We start from the raw sequence: 17,266 nt of genomic DNA on the forward strand, positions 1-17,266 counted from the left end.
CCGGAGTTAAAATAAGGTTTTAATCTAGAACACTTCCATAGACAAAAAAATTTCAAATAAATTGAAGAATACATCCCTGTTACCACCTGTGTACATCCAGGGTTTCCAATCACTGCATCCCACTGCTCTGATACCTATGTATAACATAGGAGAAAGAGAAGCAAGCAACTTATTTCTTCATGACAGGCTTTGGTGGACTGAAGATCAGACCCTGCCATTACTGTCACTGCTACTTTATATCCCAATTGCGATTTGCTTGCTTTAAAGCACCTGAAGCCCATCTGTATTAAATTACAAACTCATTTCTATTTACAAGTCTAGTTTGAACCACAAACCAAACTCAACTGTTTTGAGAAGAAATAAAACTAAAAGACTTATGAAAAAACACCAAAGTGGACAGACTTAGATTTTAAACAGGAACTTAGGAGTTCCTTCATTTTTGCTGCTGTTACTAGTAGCTTGCTTCTGATGGCTAGTCTACTCTCATTAGCGAAAATAAATGGAAAATCACACTTATCAGCATCAGGGAACAAAGCCCTCCCACAGAATCCTCCTGCTTGTCCAATTCAAAGCAAGCACAGAACATCGCCACCTCTCATCTTCCCTGCCTGCTCCTGCCTTCCCTGCCTTGTAGCCTTTCACTTTACAGGGATTCCTTGCAGATGGTGAACAAATCATCCAAGAAAACCTGACAAAAGTCACTGTTTCCTTGATACAAGTAATCCACTCCTGAGGCTTGGCCCTGTTGGGTGAAAGGCACGGCAGCACTTGCAGCTTTTTCCAAATCGTGACTGGAACGGGTTAGCTGCTGCTTGGTAGAATCTATGGTATACTGTTCAAATATAGAATTATTTCTCCTCTTTGCCCTTAGTCTTTCTGTAGACCATCTCTCGAAAGCTTGCAAGGATCTTATTCTCTCGTTTCCTCCTCTCCTCCTGGTTGAAAGATGCCAGAGCTCTCTTTTCATCTGCACTGTAAATCTGGTTTTCTTTACGCAGACGCACAGCTTCCATTCGGCGATGTCTGTGGAGGAGGAGAACATTGTGCACATCAGCAGAGGAAGAGGGATGTAATGCCCTGTCATGGCTTCCATCCATCAACTGGCCTGAATGTTTTCAGGGACTTCTACATGCAGATACCTACACTACAGAATCCAAACTGCACACAAACCTCCCCAGGAAGGAGCATGGCAGAGCTAGAAACAGGACTCTAGGGCTGTCTGCTCTTGGGCAGTGAGAAGGAAGCCCCAGCTCCCCCCAGGGTGTCAGCTGCTGGCTCACCAAAATTTAAGTGGAATTCCTGTTGGACTCAGAGGAAAAAGTGCAGCCAACCTATCACACTTTGATTTGTCTTCCACTGAAGAGCCAGCACATCACCACTGCTGTCCAAACACACCACCTTTGAGCCACCTGACACAAGCATCTCCTCATTTGAAATACAAGATAATCAGAAGTACATTTACCTGGAAAGAATTTTTGCTCTTGAGGAGAAAGTGTGTTTAAAACACTCACCATCTACCTATAGCAATAGGGAGTTTAGTGTGGATTATTCCAAGCACACAGAGCACTTTCTCTTCTGGGTTTTCATCTAGAGCTTGGAAGCAGTCTTCCAATCAGCCATCAGAGGAAGTGGTTGTTGAAAATTTCACTGAACGATTACCATAACCAAAACCATACCTGCTGCCACTCATGACATAACCAGAGCTCTCAAACGATGCAATCTCTTCACTGGTCAAGCCAATTTCACCTCTCCGGGGTATACGTTTTCCTGCTTTTACGTACTCTGCCATTGCTGCACCTTCACCGGGCAAGAGAGCATGTCCATAGCTTAAAAAAAAAAAAAAAAGTGGTGATTTCAACCAGGCTTTAATAGAGACAGCCTGAGTTCACTATTTCCTACAGCCTCGTTTTTAAGCACTTTCCCACATATTGGCCTGTTTCTTCCCAACAGCTAACACTAGCAACAACATCTTAAATCACCAGTTGAATCCATTTCTGATTAAACAGTAATAAAGACTCTATAAAGCCACAATACTGCAAAGCATTAGAACAAAGGCATCTTACAATTGATTTTCTAAGAATCAAGGCTAAAAAGCATAAACCAGAATTTTCTACCTGAATTCAGGCCAGGGTAAAGGCTAGCACCAGTACCACCTCTGTTTCTGGCACAGGATTTCTCTGGCGCATTGCCATAACAGCCCTTTTGAACAGCAACCCTCAGGCTTAATTCAATTGATCTGATCAAAGTACCCTTAGAGCTGGCTACTCACTTCAAAGGCCTGTCATCCTGAGACGCATGAGTCTTGGGAGCTTCTGGCCCAATCAAGCTATCGGCTTCTGTGTTTTCTGCAACAACCAAATAACGAGGAAGATAAATATTGTGCCCATTGTTTTTTGTTGCCAGAACAGTTACACAAGGCAGTAACACCTAACAAAGAATTCACAAAAAGGACACCAAGAAGTTTCAATCCCAGTTTAAAGTTAGGTGAACCTACTCGATCTTTCGATCCAGAGATCCTCCCCTTGAAAAGTTTCGTCATCAGAATCTTCACTACTTGAATCACTGGATTCCTTCCTGCTCTTCTTACTTTTCTTTTTCTTATACTTCTTCCTATGATAAAGATAGACATGCTATTTACCAAAATTTAAGATGAAAGAAAATGCTTGGAAATCATACTCAAGCCATTAGTTTCCCAAGGCAACTTCCACCTACGGGAAGACTGGCTGTCTGTATACAGACTGTTGTCGTTCCATAGCAAACGCCGTACAGCAAAACAAAGACAATATATACACTGTTATGCTTTTCATATAGTGTGAGAAAGCGGCTCCCAACGTTTTCAGCAAGTCCTCTATGCAGTATGGTTCTGTAGATTTGAAGAAAATCCATCAAATTAAGGTTATTTGACAGAATTTACAGCCTTAATTACAAGAGAGCTCAGCCTTTCTCACCACCTGCTAAGAAAGTGGTGCTGCCCTCTACTCAAAAGCAGGTAGAATTACACACGACAACCTGGAAACTTACTTTCTGTTCTTCTTTTTCCTCTTCTTGCTTTTCTTTTTATCTTCATCTGAAAAAAAGAAAGTATATATATATACTATCAAAAAGAGACAGTAGTTTTCTGCACTGCGACGACTAACTGCCTCCACCAGCACGCCTCAGTACACCACGTCTCAGACGTGGTGTGTTTAGGTACCAATAATAGCGAGAAAGTATGAGCAGAAAGCTACCTGCAGTAGTGTTTGATACAAGAACATAGTAAATACATCTCTGGCATGAGACGCCCAATGGAGCTAAATTCAGAAATCCTATTTCCTGATGCCAGAAGACCACAAGCATTCAAGGAAAACACACTGCAAACCCCAAAAAAAGGGAGAAAGAAAACAGTATCTGATCGATGCTGCAGCTCTGTAATTCCAGAACACTGCAAGTGTGCAAGAAAAGCCAGAAGTGTTGCTTTGCCTTCAGAGGAGCAGAAGGAGAGTTTTCACACATTAGCCGAAACCCTCTTTTCTTACCACTGGAGCTCTCCTCAGACTCCGACTCACTGTCGCTGTCCTCAGAACGTTTCCTGCGTTTTCTTTTGGATGCCTTCCGCTTTTTCTTCTTTCTTTTCTTCTTCTTTTTCTTTTTTTCCTCTAGAATGTTTTTAAAAGAGAACATTAGAGAACAGGCAAAGATCACCTAGCTCCATATGTACTTCCTGATCTTCCCAAAGCAACGCTGCCCTTTGAGCTGGAGACCACCACATCTGCTTCCATCTACCAAAGCCAGCGAAACTCTTGCAAGCAACAACAGCAGATTCTAGACTTCCCGTTTTCAAAACAAGCTGTGTAAGCAAAACAAAATACCTTCTGAACTGGAATCTGAAGAACTACTCTTAGATTTTGCCTCTTCATCTTCTACTGGTGTATGCTCATCGGAACTGAATAAAAATAAAAGTTTGCTATTTAAAATAAGATGAAAGGTACCCGTATGACCAAACGCATGCTTGCAGATTTTGAGACAATACTTGGAATAAACTACTAAACAGCTGATTTGCAGCATGGGAACTGCTTTCAGAACCACAACACGAAGGTCACCCGATCAATAATAAATCACATCTTGCATAACTGGTATGTTGGAATTATTTGGCAGGGCAGGGGGAAGGAGAAAGAAGTGTAATCTCGTTATGTCGCTTTAGAAATGAACTGACACAACACGAACTGCGGCCAAGGGACTAGTGTGGGGATGCAACATTTTCGTAAATTAAACTGACAGAAAATCAACATCATAAAAACTGGAAAGAAAGAAGGAAGAATATGCCTTACTCAGGGTCAGGAACCTTTGGTGACAGCCCCCAGACTTCAGGTGCCCCCAGTTCTCCAATCCTCTCTCTCTCATTGAGCCTCCTACGATGGAAAACACCTTCACTGGAGCACTGTGCGCTGTGCACAGCACGTAAACATTTTTAAGTGTGACATCAGCTACCATTTCGCATCGCCTACAGCAGCTACGCTAAGGAAAAAGAAACGAGCAGCGACCCGGGAGGCCGCAAGCAAACCTCCGCCGCAGCGGAGCGGCGGGTAACGGAGTCAGCGCCCCCCCAGCTGAGCGCCGTCCCGTCCCGCCGCACCGGGCACGGCCGCGGGGATCGCCTCGCGCGATGCCCGCCGCAAGGAAAGGCCGAAGGGCCGGACAGAAGCGTCCGGCCGCCTCCCCCCGGGAGCCGCGGGCCCGGCGCCCTGCCCTGCCCGGGAGCGCCGGTTGCTCCAAGCAGATTCCAACAGGAATTCCCTGCGCGGGGCCGGCGCTCACCGCTGCCGCAGGATCTCCTCCTTCTCCTTCTCGTAGTACTCGGGCCAGGCCTTGCCGTGGTGGTGCCCGTGGTGCGCGGCGGCGCGGGGCCCGCCGGGGGTGCGCTCGCGGGAGCGGGACCAGCTGCGGCTCCGCCGGTGGCTCGGGCGCTTCAGGCCGTTGCGCTCGCGCTCGCGGGAGCGGGACCGGGAGCGCGACCTGCGGCCGCGGCGCTCGGGGCTGGCAGCCGGCGGGCTGCGGGAACGCGACGCCGGCGCCATAGCGGCGGGGCGGCCGCCGCGGATGAGCCGCTTCCGGGCGGCGCGCGGCTTCCGGCGCGCTCCCGCGCTGGCGGGGGCGGGCGGCGGCGGCGGGGCGGAAGCGGGGCGGCCCCGCCCGCGGGGCGCACCGCCCCACCCGCCCGTGCGGCAACACGGCGCCGCGGCGGCGGCGTTCCCGGCAGCGGCCCTCTTTGTGCTGCCGGCGGCGGGCCAGCCCCGCGGCGGCTCCCTGACGCCATGGACGTGCGGGCAGCGGCGGTGCCCGGTAAGGCGGTGCGGGCGGCGGCGGGGTGCCGCGCTTCGGGGGCGGGGGGCGGCGGCGGCGGCGGCGCAGGCCCGTACCCACCCCAGCGGCGGGGAGGCGGGCGCGGGACGGCGGCCGGGAGCTGTCCAGGGCGGCCCGGCAGCAGCACTGCCCGGCGGACAGCTCACGGCCCGGCCCGCCGCCACCGGGGGGGGCGCCGGGGCTTCCCCTTCCCCGGGGCCCAGCGCCGCCCGGCGCCTTCACGGCCGATTTTTGACGATGAAACAATCCGGCACCTCCCGGCCCGGCCCGTCGTGGTTCGGGCCGCCGGTCTCGGGGGCGGCACGTAGGGAGCACCCGGAGCAGCAGCGGTTTGGGGAGAAAATGGTACAAATTCTGTGTTAAGATAAGTCGCTCACTGTCCTTCTGTGCGCGCCCTTCCCCGGCAGGGTGCCCGGTTTGGAGACCTCGCAGCGGTGCTTTCTTACAAAAAAAAAAAAACAAAAAAAAAAAACAACCCGAACACAAAAATCCCGAGTTTCTGCTCTGCCCTGGGAGGCACCGCGTAATGTTGCCGGGCTCCTGCGAGCTCGGCATAAACGGGACATTTTGGACGGCTGCTCCATCCCGGAAAGCCCATGCTGGTTAATGCTGCCTAGAAAAGATGTCTGTCAGTCTTTTTTCACAAGTGAAACATTATTTCAGTTCCCAAACTTATCATAAGCAGCATTAAAAAAAAAAAAAATCTGTAAAGACAGGAAGCTTATTTAAGGTGCTATCTTGCATGCGGGTAACCACAAGCAGAACGGGGATGAAAAGCAAAGATGTTACCAGAGGTTTCCATATGTGTGTGGTGTTACGGTGTCCTGTGTCTGTCCGAGGACAGCCTGGTATCTCCCTGCTGCGGGGTTTTGTGGATGTTTTGAGTATCAGGGACTACTACTTGCCTAATTAAACTAGGTAAGGCTGCTGTTTTGTGTTCAAGCCTGGGAACGGGCTGCCCAGGGAAGTGGTTGAGTCACCGTCCCTGGGGGCATTTAAAAGACGGGTAGATGTGGTGCTTAGGGACGTGGTTGAGTGGGGGCTCGGCAGGGTTAGGTTAACGGTTGGACTCGTCGATCTTCAGTGTCTCTTCCAACCTAAACCATTCTATGATTCTGTGGTCTGATCAGCGGTGGGGTCATTTGAATGAGACGGCTGGAAGTCTGCAGTGGCTGTGTTTTTGCCAGCTGAATCCATTCTGCATGAATTAAGGCTCAGTGACTTTGTCTCTCTGAGCTTCCCGTCTCGGGAAGAACGTGAATCCTAGGGTGATCCTGAGACTTAGCAGCCCGTATCCCCACCCTCCTCACAGGCTGCCCGAGTTTACTCCAGTGGTATGTGGAGTCAGATTGTCCCCGGGAAGAAGTCCAGGCCACTATGGACTCCCAGCACTGGTTACTAAATGTTAATGGTGACTAAAACATTTACCTCTCAGGAGCACTCTGTGCCTCTGTTACTTAATATTGTAAAGTGATTGGAAGTATTTTTATGCAAAGGTTCTGCAACGCACATATATACAGTACGTAACAGCACCTGCAACATCTACTAATGTCAATAAAAAGCATCACTGGGCTTTAAATTCAGTTATGTGAGGCTTTACGTAATGGCATTGACAGGAAAAATGCTCTCTGAAAATTCCTCGAAGCATGAATGGTGGAAATTAGTATTTTAGAGTCTCTTAGAAACAGTGGTGTTTTATTTGAAATTCCACAGTGGAATAATATTTCTGTCCCTAAAAGTAGTCTTAGCTAGGATAACTGTTGAATTTTGATTTTACTGAAGGCCTCAAGGGGAAATTCACTGCCCCGTTTATCATATTTAATCTGTTTTAATGTAAAATACATTTTTTTCATGACAGAGAACGCTTCTTTGTCTCTCAGATTTGCCAAGTCTTTAAAAGAATTTTCTGTTCCCACAGACTGTATTTTTAAAAAAGAAGAGAGCTCTTCAAATTGCTTAACTGAAAACTTGTTACCAAATTGCGTATTTTTTTTTGTCTTCTCACAAAAGCTTACCCGTCACTTCTTTGAATTCGTACTTCGTATTTTCAGAGCCCCCATTCCAGAGCTTTTCTGGATCATTTCTATGCATCAAAATAAAAGTTGCTATTATGTCTCTTATCTGTTTGTTTTTTTTTGTTTTTTTTCAGTTTCAAGGACACCACGTTTAGTTTTATGTTCTAGGTGTTTCTGGTCAATATTTTAGATAAAATGGTTCTTCTAATTTATCACTATAGAAGTTTTTATGTGAGTCAAATCAGCAAACGCTTTCCAGGTTTATCTAAAAATAAAAGAGGAGAAAAAAAACTCAAAACATAAGAGGTGCATGCTAGACAAAAAAAAAATATTCTGCCTTCAGGTGCAGGAGGACTGAGTGGCAGCTTCAGTAACATTTTTTAAGCTGGTCAGAGCACTAGGTCTAGGCCTGCCCTGATGATGGCAAGGTGACAGTGGGGTTCAGATTTTATATCTAAGAACTTGCCATAGAGAGAAGCTGCTGCAAAAAGGTAAAAGTCAAGGAGATGGTGCAACTCTCACAGCTAGACCAGCATCTTTTAAATTGGCCAGCAATTCTATGCCTACGGGTAAGCAGTTGAAACCTGATTTTTGAGAACTGACAATGCTTTAGGAGCAGGGTGCCTTCCAAATCAGTGCTCATCTCTCACCTTGATCTGTAAATTCTCCTGTTAGTTATTTAGCAATGAGATAGGCAATGGGAGAAGAAAATGCCTTAAAGCCCAAGGATTAAAGGCTAATGAACAGTTTAATTTGGACCATCAGACATTTTTGGAGGAGAAAAAAGAACACAAATGGATTATACATTAAGAATTAAAACACCTATAGTGTTGCTTTCATTTAATATAACCTCCTGTGTAAAAATGACTAAGAACCTGTATCAAAGGAGAAAACTTAATTGAAGGGTTATATGAGGAAGAATGAAGGGTTATATGAGGAACAAAAGCCTACCTTTTCCCCTGATTATTTTTTTTCTATTATTTATTCTTCACTTAACTCTCTGGAAAAACTTATAAATAAACAGAAACCAGCTTTGTAGCATTTCAGATCTGGAGGTTTGCTTCGAAAAGGCACTTCTGCTCCTCGCTGTACAAATACAGGGAGCACAGCAGGTGGTTTTCTCACCAGAAGGGCTCGTAAAGCCAGGCAGGACCATTTCATTGCTGATATATGCAGTGAGGGATTGCAGTCGTTTGTGCCAGTGGCTGTGGCCTGTTAATGTTTTTGGTCGAACACAACAGAAGGATGTTTTTTAGTTTCTGAATCTTAAAAAAAAAAACAAGAACACCTGCGGTTCAAGTCCACAAAATCCATAAGGAATAGATCAGTAACCGAACATGAAAGATACCTTTATGATCTTGGTGCTCTCTGAGCATCCGTGAGCAGTGACCGTTTCCAAGAGACCGCATTGTGGCTATGTCACTTCGATGACCACTTGTCGAACGTGTCGAGAGCCGCGTTTTGTCCAAGGCCTTCCGTGGGGCCGGCTCCTGCCGGAGTCCCACACGTGCCGCTGTGGTGCAAAGAATACGAAATAAATACGGAATAAATACGAAATAAATAAATACGAAATAAACGGCCCTGCGGTGCGAGCGCGGGGTTGGGGTTCAGGTTACGGATCCCCTGGCTGCTGGGCGGAGGTGCCCGCTGCGTCAGCGCCCGGCAGCGCTGCGCCAGGTCTCTGCCCCCAGGAAGGAAATGAGCTGCCGCGGGAAATGACCGGCTGCCATCGCGTCTCCGCAGCCGTACCCAACCCGGGCGGGCATAAGGCAGGTGTTGGGGGGCTCACGGCGGGCTTCGCTCGGGGCGAGGAGAGCGGGACAGCTGGGAGCCAGGATGGAATTGCCAAGGCCGACGCGAGGCCCGTGTGCTCGGCGCTCGGCTGCCCAAGGCCTCCGGTGGAGCGGGGCTGGGGACCGAGGGTGCCGAGGTCTCTCCCGCCAGACACGGGGGGCCTGGGGGCTGTAACCGGCCTTCAGCGCTCCCGAAGGCGCCGACACGAAAGGGCGCGGGGTCGGGGGGGGCGGCGACCCGGGCGGTGCAGCCCCAGGCGGCGTCCGGGGGCTCCCGGGAGCTGCCCACCACCTCAGCCCGCTCCCGGCGGCACGGAAGCTCGGCAGGACACCGGGCTGGCGAGACCCCGTCAGGTACGGGCACAGCACTGCCCGGGGGGCCCGGCCTGAGACCCCGCTTGAGGACCGTCCCGCCCCGCCCCGGCCCCGAGCGCGCCCGAAGGTTCCCGAGGCCGTTCGGGTCAGGGAGCCGAAGGGAGCCGAGCGCGCTCGGGCGGAGCGCGCGGCCCGCGGGGGAGGGCAGCGCGGCGCAGCGCCCCCTGGCGGCCCCGCGGCGGGGGCGGCGCCCGGGCCCGAGCAGGCGGCGGGGAAGGGGAAGGGCGGCGGGCGCTGGCGGCCGGAGCGCAGGTAACGCGGGCCCTCGTCCTCCTCCGCGCCGCGGGCTGCCTCCCCCCTCCCGCCGCCGGTAGGCGCCGGCTCCGCTCTCCTCCAGCAGGAAGCGGCGGCTGGCACGGCCTGGCCGCGCGGAGGCGGAGGAGGGGCCGCCCGTCAGCTCCGGCCGCCGCCGGGCCGCTCCCCGGGCCTGCCGCCTGTCAGCGCCGCCGCTCCGTTTCGCTGAGGCGAGGCCGCCCGGGCGCTGTTGCCCCGCCTGGGGAGCCGGCGGCGGCGGGGCCCGGCGGCCTCCCGCGGAACACCTCCTGCCACGGTGCCCTCCCCGCGGCGGCGGCGTGCCTGGCCCGAAACGCTCGTTTTCATGGTAAACTTGCCCGGGGGCTGCGGGGGGAGCCGGGCGAGCGGCCCCGGAGGAGAGCGGGCCGTGCCCCAGCCGCGGCTCGGCGCCCCGCCGCCGTGACCGGCACGGCGCAGCGCGGAGGCCGGTGCTCGGCGGCGGCCGCTCTGGGCCTCTCCGCCTCCTCCGGCCCTTCCAGCCGTACGGAAATAAAGTTTTACGAGTGAAATTAAGGACTTGGAGCCTTTAACTCGCTGTTCCTATATTTTGATGCTGTTTTTGGCAGCTGGTTGGAGGGCATTGGACTGGAAGCGCCAATGGACGGATTGGTTTGACTTTTGCAGGTCTTTTATCTTACCGTGCTGCCTCGGTATCTCGGTTTCAGACGCGAAGCAACTTTGCAAATCTATGAGGAGGGGTTAAAAAAAAAAGTTTATTTTTCTGGGCAAGGAAGTAGCATTTTCGTTAACCTCAGTTGACTGGTAATAGAGGGAGGCACAAGTTTTGTTGTCTGGCTCACAAATGAAGTGGATGTTATCAGGTTTTCTTATAACACTTTACAGAATGTTTTCGTTATTGAAAAGAAATCTCTAACAATGTTTAAAGCCTTTTGAAGGGCCCGAGCCTTGCATTGTTGTGGTTTTCAAACTTACTTGCCTTGCTGTTGAATGGGATAAGCAGTTGTTTCTCTGTTCCTCACCTGGTAAGAACAGAGGATATATTCAGAATTGCACATACTTTGTGTGGAAGGCGAAGGGACAAATAACAATAAGAAACAAATTTGCAGAGTGCTAGTAGCATATAAGCTTATGAATAGTATTTCAGGTTTGTTTTTTTTAACAGAAGGAATAAGCAGTAAACGTGGGAACATTGTCATGCAGTTAAAACTGTAAATCTGTATTTTTACTAAATTGATGCCTTTTACTTTCTCTTTGTAGGAATGGAGGGGAAAAAACTGATCTCTGCAACAGACTCACAGTATTCTAGTGTGCTCCTTCAGTCTTTGAATGAACAACGTGGCCATGGACTGTTTTGTGATGTTACTGTCATCGTGGAAGACCGGAAATTTCGAGCTCACAGAAACATCCTTTCGGCCTCAAGCACTTATTTTCACCAGCTTTTCTCCGTAGCTGGGCAAGTGGTTGAACTGAGCTTTGTAAGAGCAGAAATTTTTGCAGAAATTCTTAACTATATTTATAGTTCCAAAATAATCAGCGTTCAATCTGATTTACTTGATGAACTGATTAAGTCAGGGCAACAGCTGGGTGTTAAATTCATAGCTGATCTGGGCGTTCCTCCGTCCGAAGGAAAAAACATGCCAAGCGAGGTCAAAGATGGTGCTTCAGAAACTTCAGCTGCTAGTCCAGGTCAGAAGGATGCTGAAACACAAGTACCTGCAATAAGGCCAGAGAGTCAAGAGGTAACGGATGGGATGCCGGTTATAACACAGTCGTTCTCCTTACGCGGCATAGAATATGAGACCACAAAAATTACAGTGAGTGATTCAGATGATGACGACGACGATGTAATTTTTTGCTCTGAGATTGTTCCTGCAAAAGAATGTACTAAAGATACAAATGCTGCAACCCAGAACCAGCCTTGCACGAATCCAGCTGGAGTTTCTGACCAAAAATCATGTGGCAGTGGGGGCTCTCCCCATTTGACGAGCACCGCAGCAGCTCAAAAACTCACTTCATCTGCCAGTCAGCTAAGCCCAAACCAAACACAATCAGGTGCTGAATCACTTGTCTCTGCAACGCCGCAGCATTTGACTCCTAATATCATTGTGCTAAATAAGCCTCTCCTTAACTCATCGCTCAATGCCAGCTCCTTGCATCAAACACATGTGACCCCTACGATTAATTTACTTGAGGAGAACCAGCAGCCAGCTAATAACGGCTCCGTAACTGAAGTGGAAGCAACTGCTGTTGATGATGAAGAGGTTGTTGAAGACGATGTCGATATCATTAGCTCCTCTAGTCCTGGCTCAGTCAGCAGTAGTTCTTTGGTTCAGCAACCTTCTATACCCAAGGCAGCAACCACCGAAGGATCAGGTGTACAGAAAAAACAGGTGGTTAAATTTTCGGAAGAGCCGTTTTCTAAACCTGGAGAATTTAAAATAAAAATCTCAGATGTCCTTACTGGAAACAACAAGGAATTCGGTTCGGGTGTAGCATCAACGCATGTGGCAGAAGGGCAGAAAATCATAACCTTGGATACAGCAACGGAAATACAAGGCTTATCCACAGGCTGTAAGGTGTATGCGAATATCGGCGAGGACACGTACGACATCGTCATTCCTGTGAAGGGCGATTCCGAGGAAGGCGAAGCCAAGCTCGACGAAACGCCGAGAACATCTGACGGCGACTCTTCAAACAGGAAGCGCATGAAGCTGAAGCACGATGACCATTACGAGCTCATAGTGGATGGGAGAGTCTACTACATTTGTATCGTGTGTAAGAGGTCGTACGCGTGCCTGACGAGCTTGCGGAGACACTTCAACGTTCATTCCTGGGAGAAGAAGTATCCGTGCCGATACTGCGACAAAGTTTTCCCCCTCGCAGAGTACCGCACGAAGCACGAAATTCACCACACCGGTGAGCGAAGGTACCAGTGCCTGACGTGCGGCAAGTCTTTCATCAACTACCAAATTACGGCCTCCCACATACGCTCGGTTCACAGCCAGGACCCTTCGGGGGACACCAAGCTTTACCGGCTGCATCCCTGCCGGTCTCTGCAGATCAGACAGTACGCCTACATCACCGACCACTCCAGCAGTATACCCGTCATCAACGAGGGGGGGATTGTTTATCGCGTTGGCGCGGGGAAGGATGGCACCGAAGGAGCAACATCCACCACTCCAGCCAAACAGATCACCTGGGATGACATTTTCATTCCACAGGGAAACGAGGCAATTTTTAAACAAAACCCGTCAGAGGGAAGTACTGAATTTGAGTTTGTAATACCGGAATCTTACTGAAAATGCATTAAATGCTGGAAAGAGGATTCGGAGCAGAAATATTGCAGCTGTTTCAAATGAGCTGTTAAAATCGCTGTAAAATCAAATGTTAAAGTGGAAACAAGTTAACTTGTTCTACCAAGTCGTCAAGTGGTAGCACTTAGATGGATCATGAATAGCTGCAAATGGTCGTGGAAGTGATTCATCTGAAAGTTTACTTGCACAGAGAATAAAACATTTCCAAGGAGCTGGCAGTGTTTTCTGGTATGTTAATTTTGATCAAAACCTGAGGATTTGTAGCTTGAACAGGTACAATTTCTTCTGAAGAGCTAGAAATCTTTCTTCTAAGGTAATTGAGGTATTTCCTGTACCCATAATTACTGTGTAAACCCTTTCTTTCATGTTAGCACTTTAATGCTGAATTCTATTTAGATGTTAATCAAAAAACCAGTAAGATCTTTCATCATAGTCTCTTGAACATGGAACCATTTAAAAAAAAAAACACAACCAAATCCCACAACTCGTATTTATTTTTGTGAACGATGCATTACTGCAAGGGTCCAAAATAACTGATCCAGTAGTTTGGGGTAGTGTGTTTTTGAACTAGCATTGTAGTTTGGCTTTTATAAGCACTATGAATTATCTGTCTTCATGCAAATAGTCTTGCCAGCAAGAGATACTCAGTTAGGGCTAACTTGAACAAACTTTATTTATACTTGGCAGTATGGTGAGCAGAGTATTCAGTGTCTGGACCATTACATTTTACTCTTTTTGCAATGGGGAAAAAAAAAACTTCAAACACACAAAGCTTGACAGTGGAGGAGCTTAGAACACTTAGGAAGGGGATAATTTTGCCTTTTCAAAGAGCTTGAGGAATAATGTTAAGTTTTCTTACTACTGGAAAAGATACCAGTAGTTAGTTCGGAATAAAGTGCTGGGTTGTGGGGTTTTTTTTGGCTTTTCAAGAATAAGGGCTTCAGTCTGATATTTTTAAAAAAAAAGTAATACTTAAAAGTAATACTTTTTTTTTAGCCAAAGGCTTTGAAATTTACTTGTCAAAACTATGAAATAATGTAAGTGCTGTATCAGTTTAGGACTGAGACTGCTGAGAATCTCGTATGCCTGTTTGGCTAAATCTTTAAGTGAAACAGGGATTTGGATTCCCCTTGCCCTCCCCCTTTTTTCTCTTTTTGCAATTGGTACATGGTTAGGCACTTAGAAGATAAATTAGATGTCCAACTTGAACAGGAAACAGTAGATCCAAGAAGAAACAAACAGCTGTTTACTGGCATCATAGTTTAGCGTTTCAGATTTAGTGACTTGTCGAATATTTGTGCAAGGTAATATGAAAACTGCTCAAGTTCTAGAGATGACTGAGAAAGATTGTGGTGCATAGTACTAGTTAGTTATCGTAACCTTTCCTCGCTTAAATTACAGTTAAAGGGTTTTTCTTTTTCAGGTTTTAAGTAAGCATCTTGATCCTGTGACCTTCAAGGTTAAGGTTTTAGGCATACAGTACTCTAGACAGAAAGACATTTAAACAGGAAATGGTTCAAACACGACTTGAGCTATAAAAAAGGGTACCAGAAATCTGTATGAGTAATGATGGGAGAAAGAGGAGGGTTTGTTTACCTTCTGCATGTAATGCTCACCACTTCTGTTTTGTAGGCCAAGAAGACGATATAGATGATTATTTCTAGATCATATTGCAGACCTCTTCGAATGTTATGGGCTGTGCTTTCAGATTATTTCTAGATCATATTGCAGACCCCTTTGAACGTTTCGGGGTGTGCTTTCAGATGTTCCAGGTTGGATGCTACCTGAGATGGCGTTTCAGCAGTCAGACATAGTCCTCAGAAGACATAAGTAGCTCTGAGGTAGCTGGCTGCGTGCTATATTGAGACTTCCTGAACTTTTTGACAATAAAAATACAAAGTTATTTTTGTTACTGACGTGGCACATCTGGAATTAAGTCTGCATTGCAAAGTGTACATTCGGTAATAATGAAACGTAACGGCTATCGATATTTGCTGCTGATATATTTAAAACCTTAAATTAAACTGTGCCTACTAAAGGTCTCTCTTTGGAGGAAAACTGGAAAATTAGGGCTTTGTAACTATTTTTGCTAGAAGACTCGTGCTTGCATGTGTCTCAGGGTCTTCAGTTTTCCTTGGAAATGATTTTTGATATCCAAAGTCCAGAGGTCATGTAAAGCATTTTTTTAATTTCACTTCCAGTATTTATTGGTTTGGAAACATGTTAAATCCATACTTTTAAAACTTTTTATGGGGCCATGAGCTTTTATATTTAGATTTCTGGCTATTGCACTTCTATTTGTGTTTTTTTTTGTTTTGTTTTTGTAAACACTTCACTTCCAGTTTAACTTAATGCAAAAACTTATATAAAGAAATTGGCTTTGGGGTAATGGAGGAAAAAGATGAAATCTGAAAAAGCATTTATATAAAAATTAAAAATTTCAACAGAATGTGGTAGCAAACCTCACAGTCATTTATATGCATATAAAAACATTAACGGATCTGCTGCAAAATGTGATAATGGTGGCTGCGTCCTCACTGTATGGTTTCTTGGGGGAGTCATACCATGGCATTCCAGTATGTGAATTAAACAAATATTGAGGTAACAACTGTCTGCTTATTTATTTTGTACTGCTAAGGCATGCTGCTTATAAAAAGATGCAGAAGCTGACGACTGTATACACTGAACATTTAAGTTCTACAGCTATTGCCTAGGAACTGTTCCATGTGAAACACTTATCATTTTTGCCAGATCTGTAATGTACATAGTTGTACAGTCTTTCCTTAACATACTTTTTAAAGTTGTGTTCTACTTTTCATTAATCAATACTTGATATTAGTTCTTAGAGCTTTCTATGGCAAAAATAAAAAAAAGTTTAATTCTAAAGATGGGTGTGGCATGTTTCTTTTTCATGACAACTCAACTACTATAGTCTAACATGTCAGATTACCAACAGTTTGTAGCTTCATTTTCCAGGTCTTTGGGAATAGCAGGGAACCCCCTGGGGACGAGGAGGTGTTTTTATTTGGAGCTTGGGCTTTTTTTTTTTCCCCCAGTTTTTCACTTTCCAAGAAAGAAAATTAAGTGAAAAACTGCACTGTGTGTTGTGAGCTGCACGTTGTGATACACGCTTACTCTCAGAATAGGCAGAGCTGCTGTGGAGCAGTCTGTCCAACTACTACTGTCATTGCAAACGAGCTAGAAAACAAGATAAACATGTCTGGTGACCAGTGCAGTGCATTTCAGCTGTCTCAGTGTTCGGGCTCCTCTTCTTAGCAGGTTGCTCCCTAGTTATGATTTGGAAGAGTTACACTTTCGGTCAACCGTGGCAAAGATGGAGAAAATTAGTTACCTTATGTAGCTTCTTACTACAGGTAAGCAATGCAATTTAATAAGTAACATACCAAATGATGTTTTAGCTGCCTTTATCTCCGTGGCATAGGGCTTTCACCTACTTCTGCTCACCTCAGAGAGCAGCTGACATCATCAGGACAGAATGAGGCCCAAAGTAATACAGTAAACATGGAAGTAAGTAAAGGGGACACTGGCACTGCACTGGCTGGATTATTCACCTCCGTGTTAAGCAAAAAATGAGCCATAATGACTTCACAGTGAAGTCAGGGCGCCCTGTTACGTGGGTAGGACTGCAGAAATATGCAGTGTATAGGCATCTGGGGCTTTTAAAAACAGAACTTGAAAAAAGGTTCTGGCTAATCCTGGTCGAAACACCAGTTTCCAATATAGCAAATATATTTTTTGGGGTTGGCTTTGGTGTTTTTTGTTTTTTTTTTTATTCTAAACGCATGATGCTATTATATTGGAATTCCTCAACTAACATCGAAGATGCTTGTAGAAGTGGAAAGTTGCTAAAATGTGAAATGCAATTTATAAATGTTTACAAAAGTCACACAATTTTATTTAACTTTGGTGAAGTAATAAAAGGGTCCACATGAGTCACAACCTTGACATTCTCATAGAAACAATGAATACAGTGCAGAATGTTGCATTTACATTAAACGCTTAGTTTTACTCAAGCAGAAGGAAACGAGTACTTCAACAGAAAATCCCACCGGTAATTTTTCAAATGTGAAAATGGACTTGTCCTTTTATACTGAATTTAAAGCAGCAATGCAATTTTTGCTTAAATATTCCTTAGAAAAAAAATGAGAATTTG

The 17,266-nt window shown here is 46.7% G+C and overlaps 2 protein-coding genes across 4 annotated transcripts; one reads left to right on the forward strand and one right to left on the reverse strand.

Annotated features, from left to right (window-relative positions):
• Positions 1-6: 6 nt before the first annotated feature.
• Positions 7-5,054, reverse strand: NKAP (NFKB activating protein). Its single transcript, XM_086619758.1, has 9 exons — positions 4,795-5,054; positions 4,308-4,388; positions 3,849-3,922; positions 3,516-3,635; positions 3,022-3,067; positions 2,495-2,610; positions 2,270-2,345; positions 1,677-1,826; positions 7-1,023 (listed from the first exon to the last, which is right to left on the reverse strand). The coding sequence occupies exons 1-9, from the start codon at positions 5,052-5,054 to the stop codon at positions 849-851; spliced, it is 1,098 nt and encodes a 365-aa protein (XP_086475884.1). The 3' UTR covers positions 7-848.
• Positions 5,055-5,288: 234 nt separating this feature from the next.
• On the forward strand, positions 5,289-15,944 carry ZBTB33 (zinc finger and BTB domain containing 33). Of its 3 annotated transcripts, none has more exons than XM_086619556.1 (2): positions 5,289-5,319; positions 11,036-15,944. In XM_086619556.1, exons 1-2 carry the CDS (start codon positions 5,292-5,294, stop codon positions 13,075-13,077), a joined length of 2,070 nt encoding a protein of 689 aa, XP_086475682.1. In that variant the 5' UTR covers positions 5,289-5,291; the 3' UTR covers positions 13,078-15,944. The 3 variants fall into 3 exon arrangements, with proteins under 3 accessions (XP_086475682.1, XP_086475684.1, XP_086475683.1); XM_086619558.1 differs by lacking the exon at positions 5,289-5,319 and adding an exon at positions 9,752-9,775; XM_086619557.1 differs by lacking the exon at positions 5,289-5,319 and adding an exon at positions 10,106-10,124.
• The last annotated feature ends 1,322 nt before the right edge of the window (positions 15,945-17,266 follow it).

This window comes from Tauraco erythrolophus, chromosome 13 (assembly GCF_009769465.1).
Source record: "Tauraco erythrolophus isolate bTauEry1 chromosome 13, bTauEry1.pri, whole genome shotgun sequence".
In the NCBI taxonomy this organism is placed as follows: Eukaryota; Metazoa; Chordata; class Aves; order Musophagiformes; family Musophagidae; genus Tauraco; species Tauraco erythrolophus.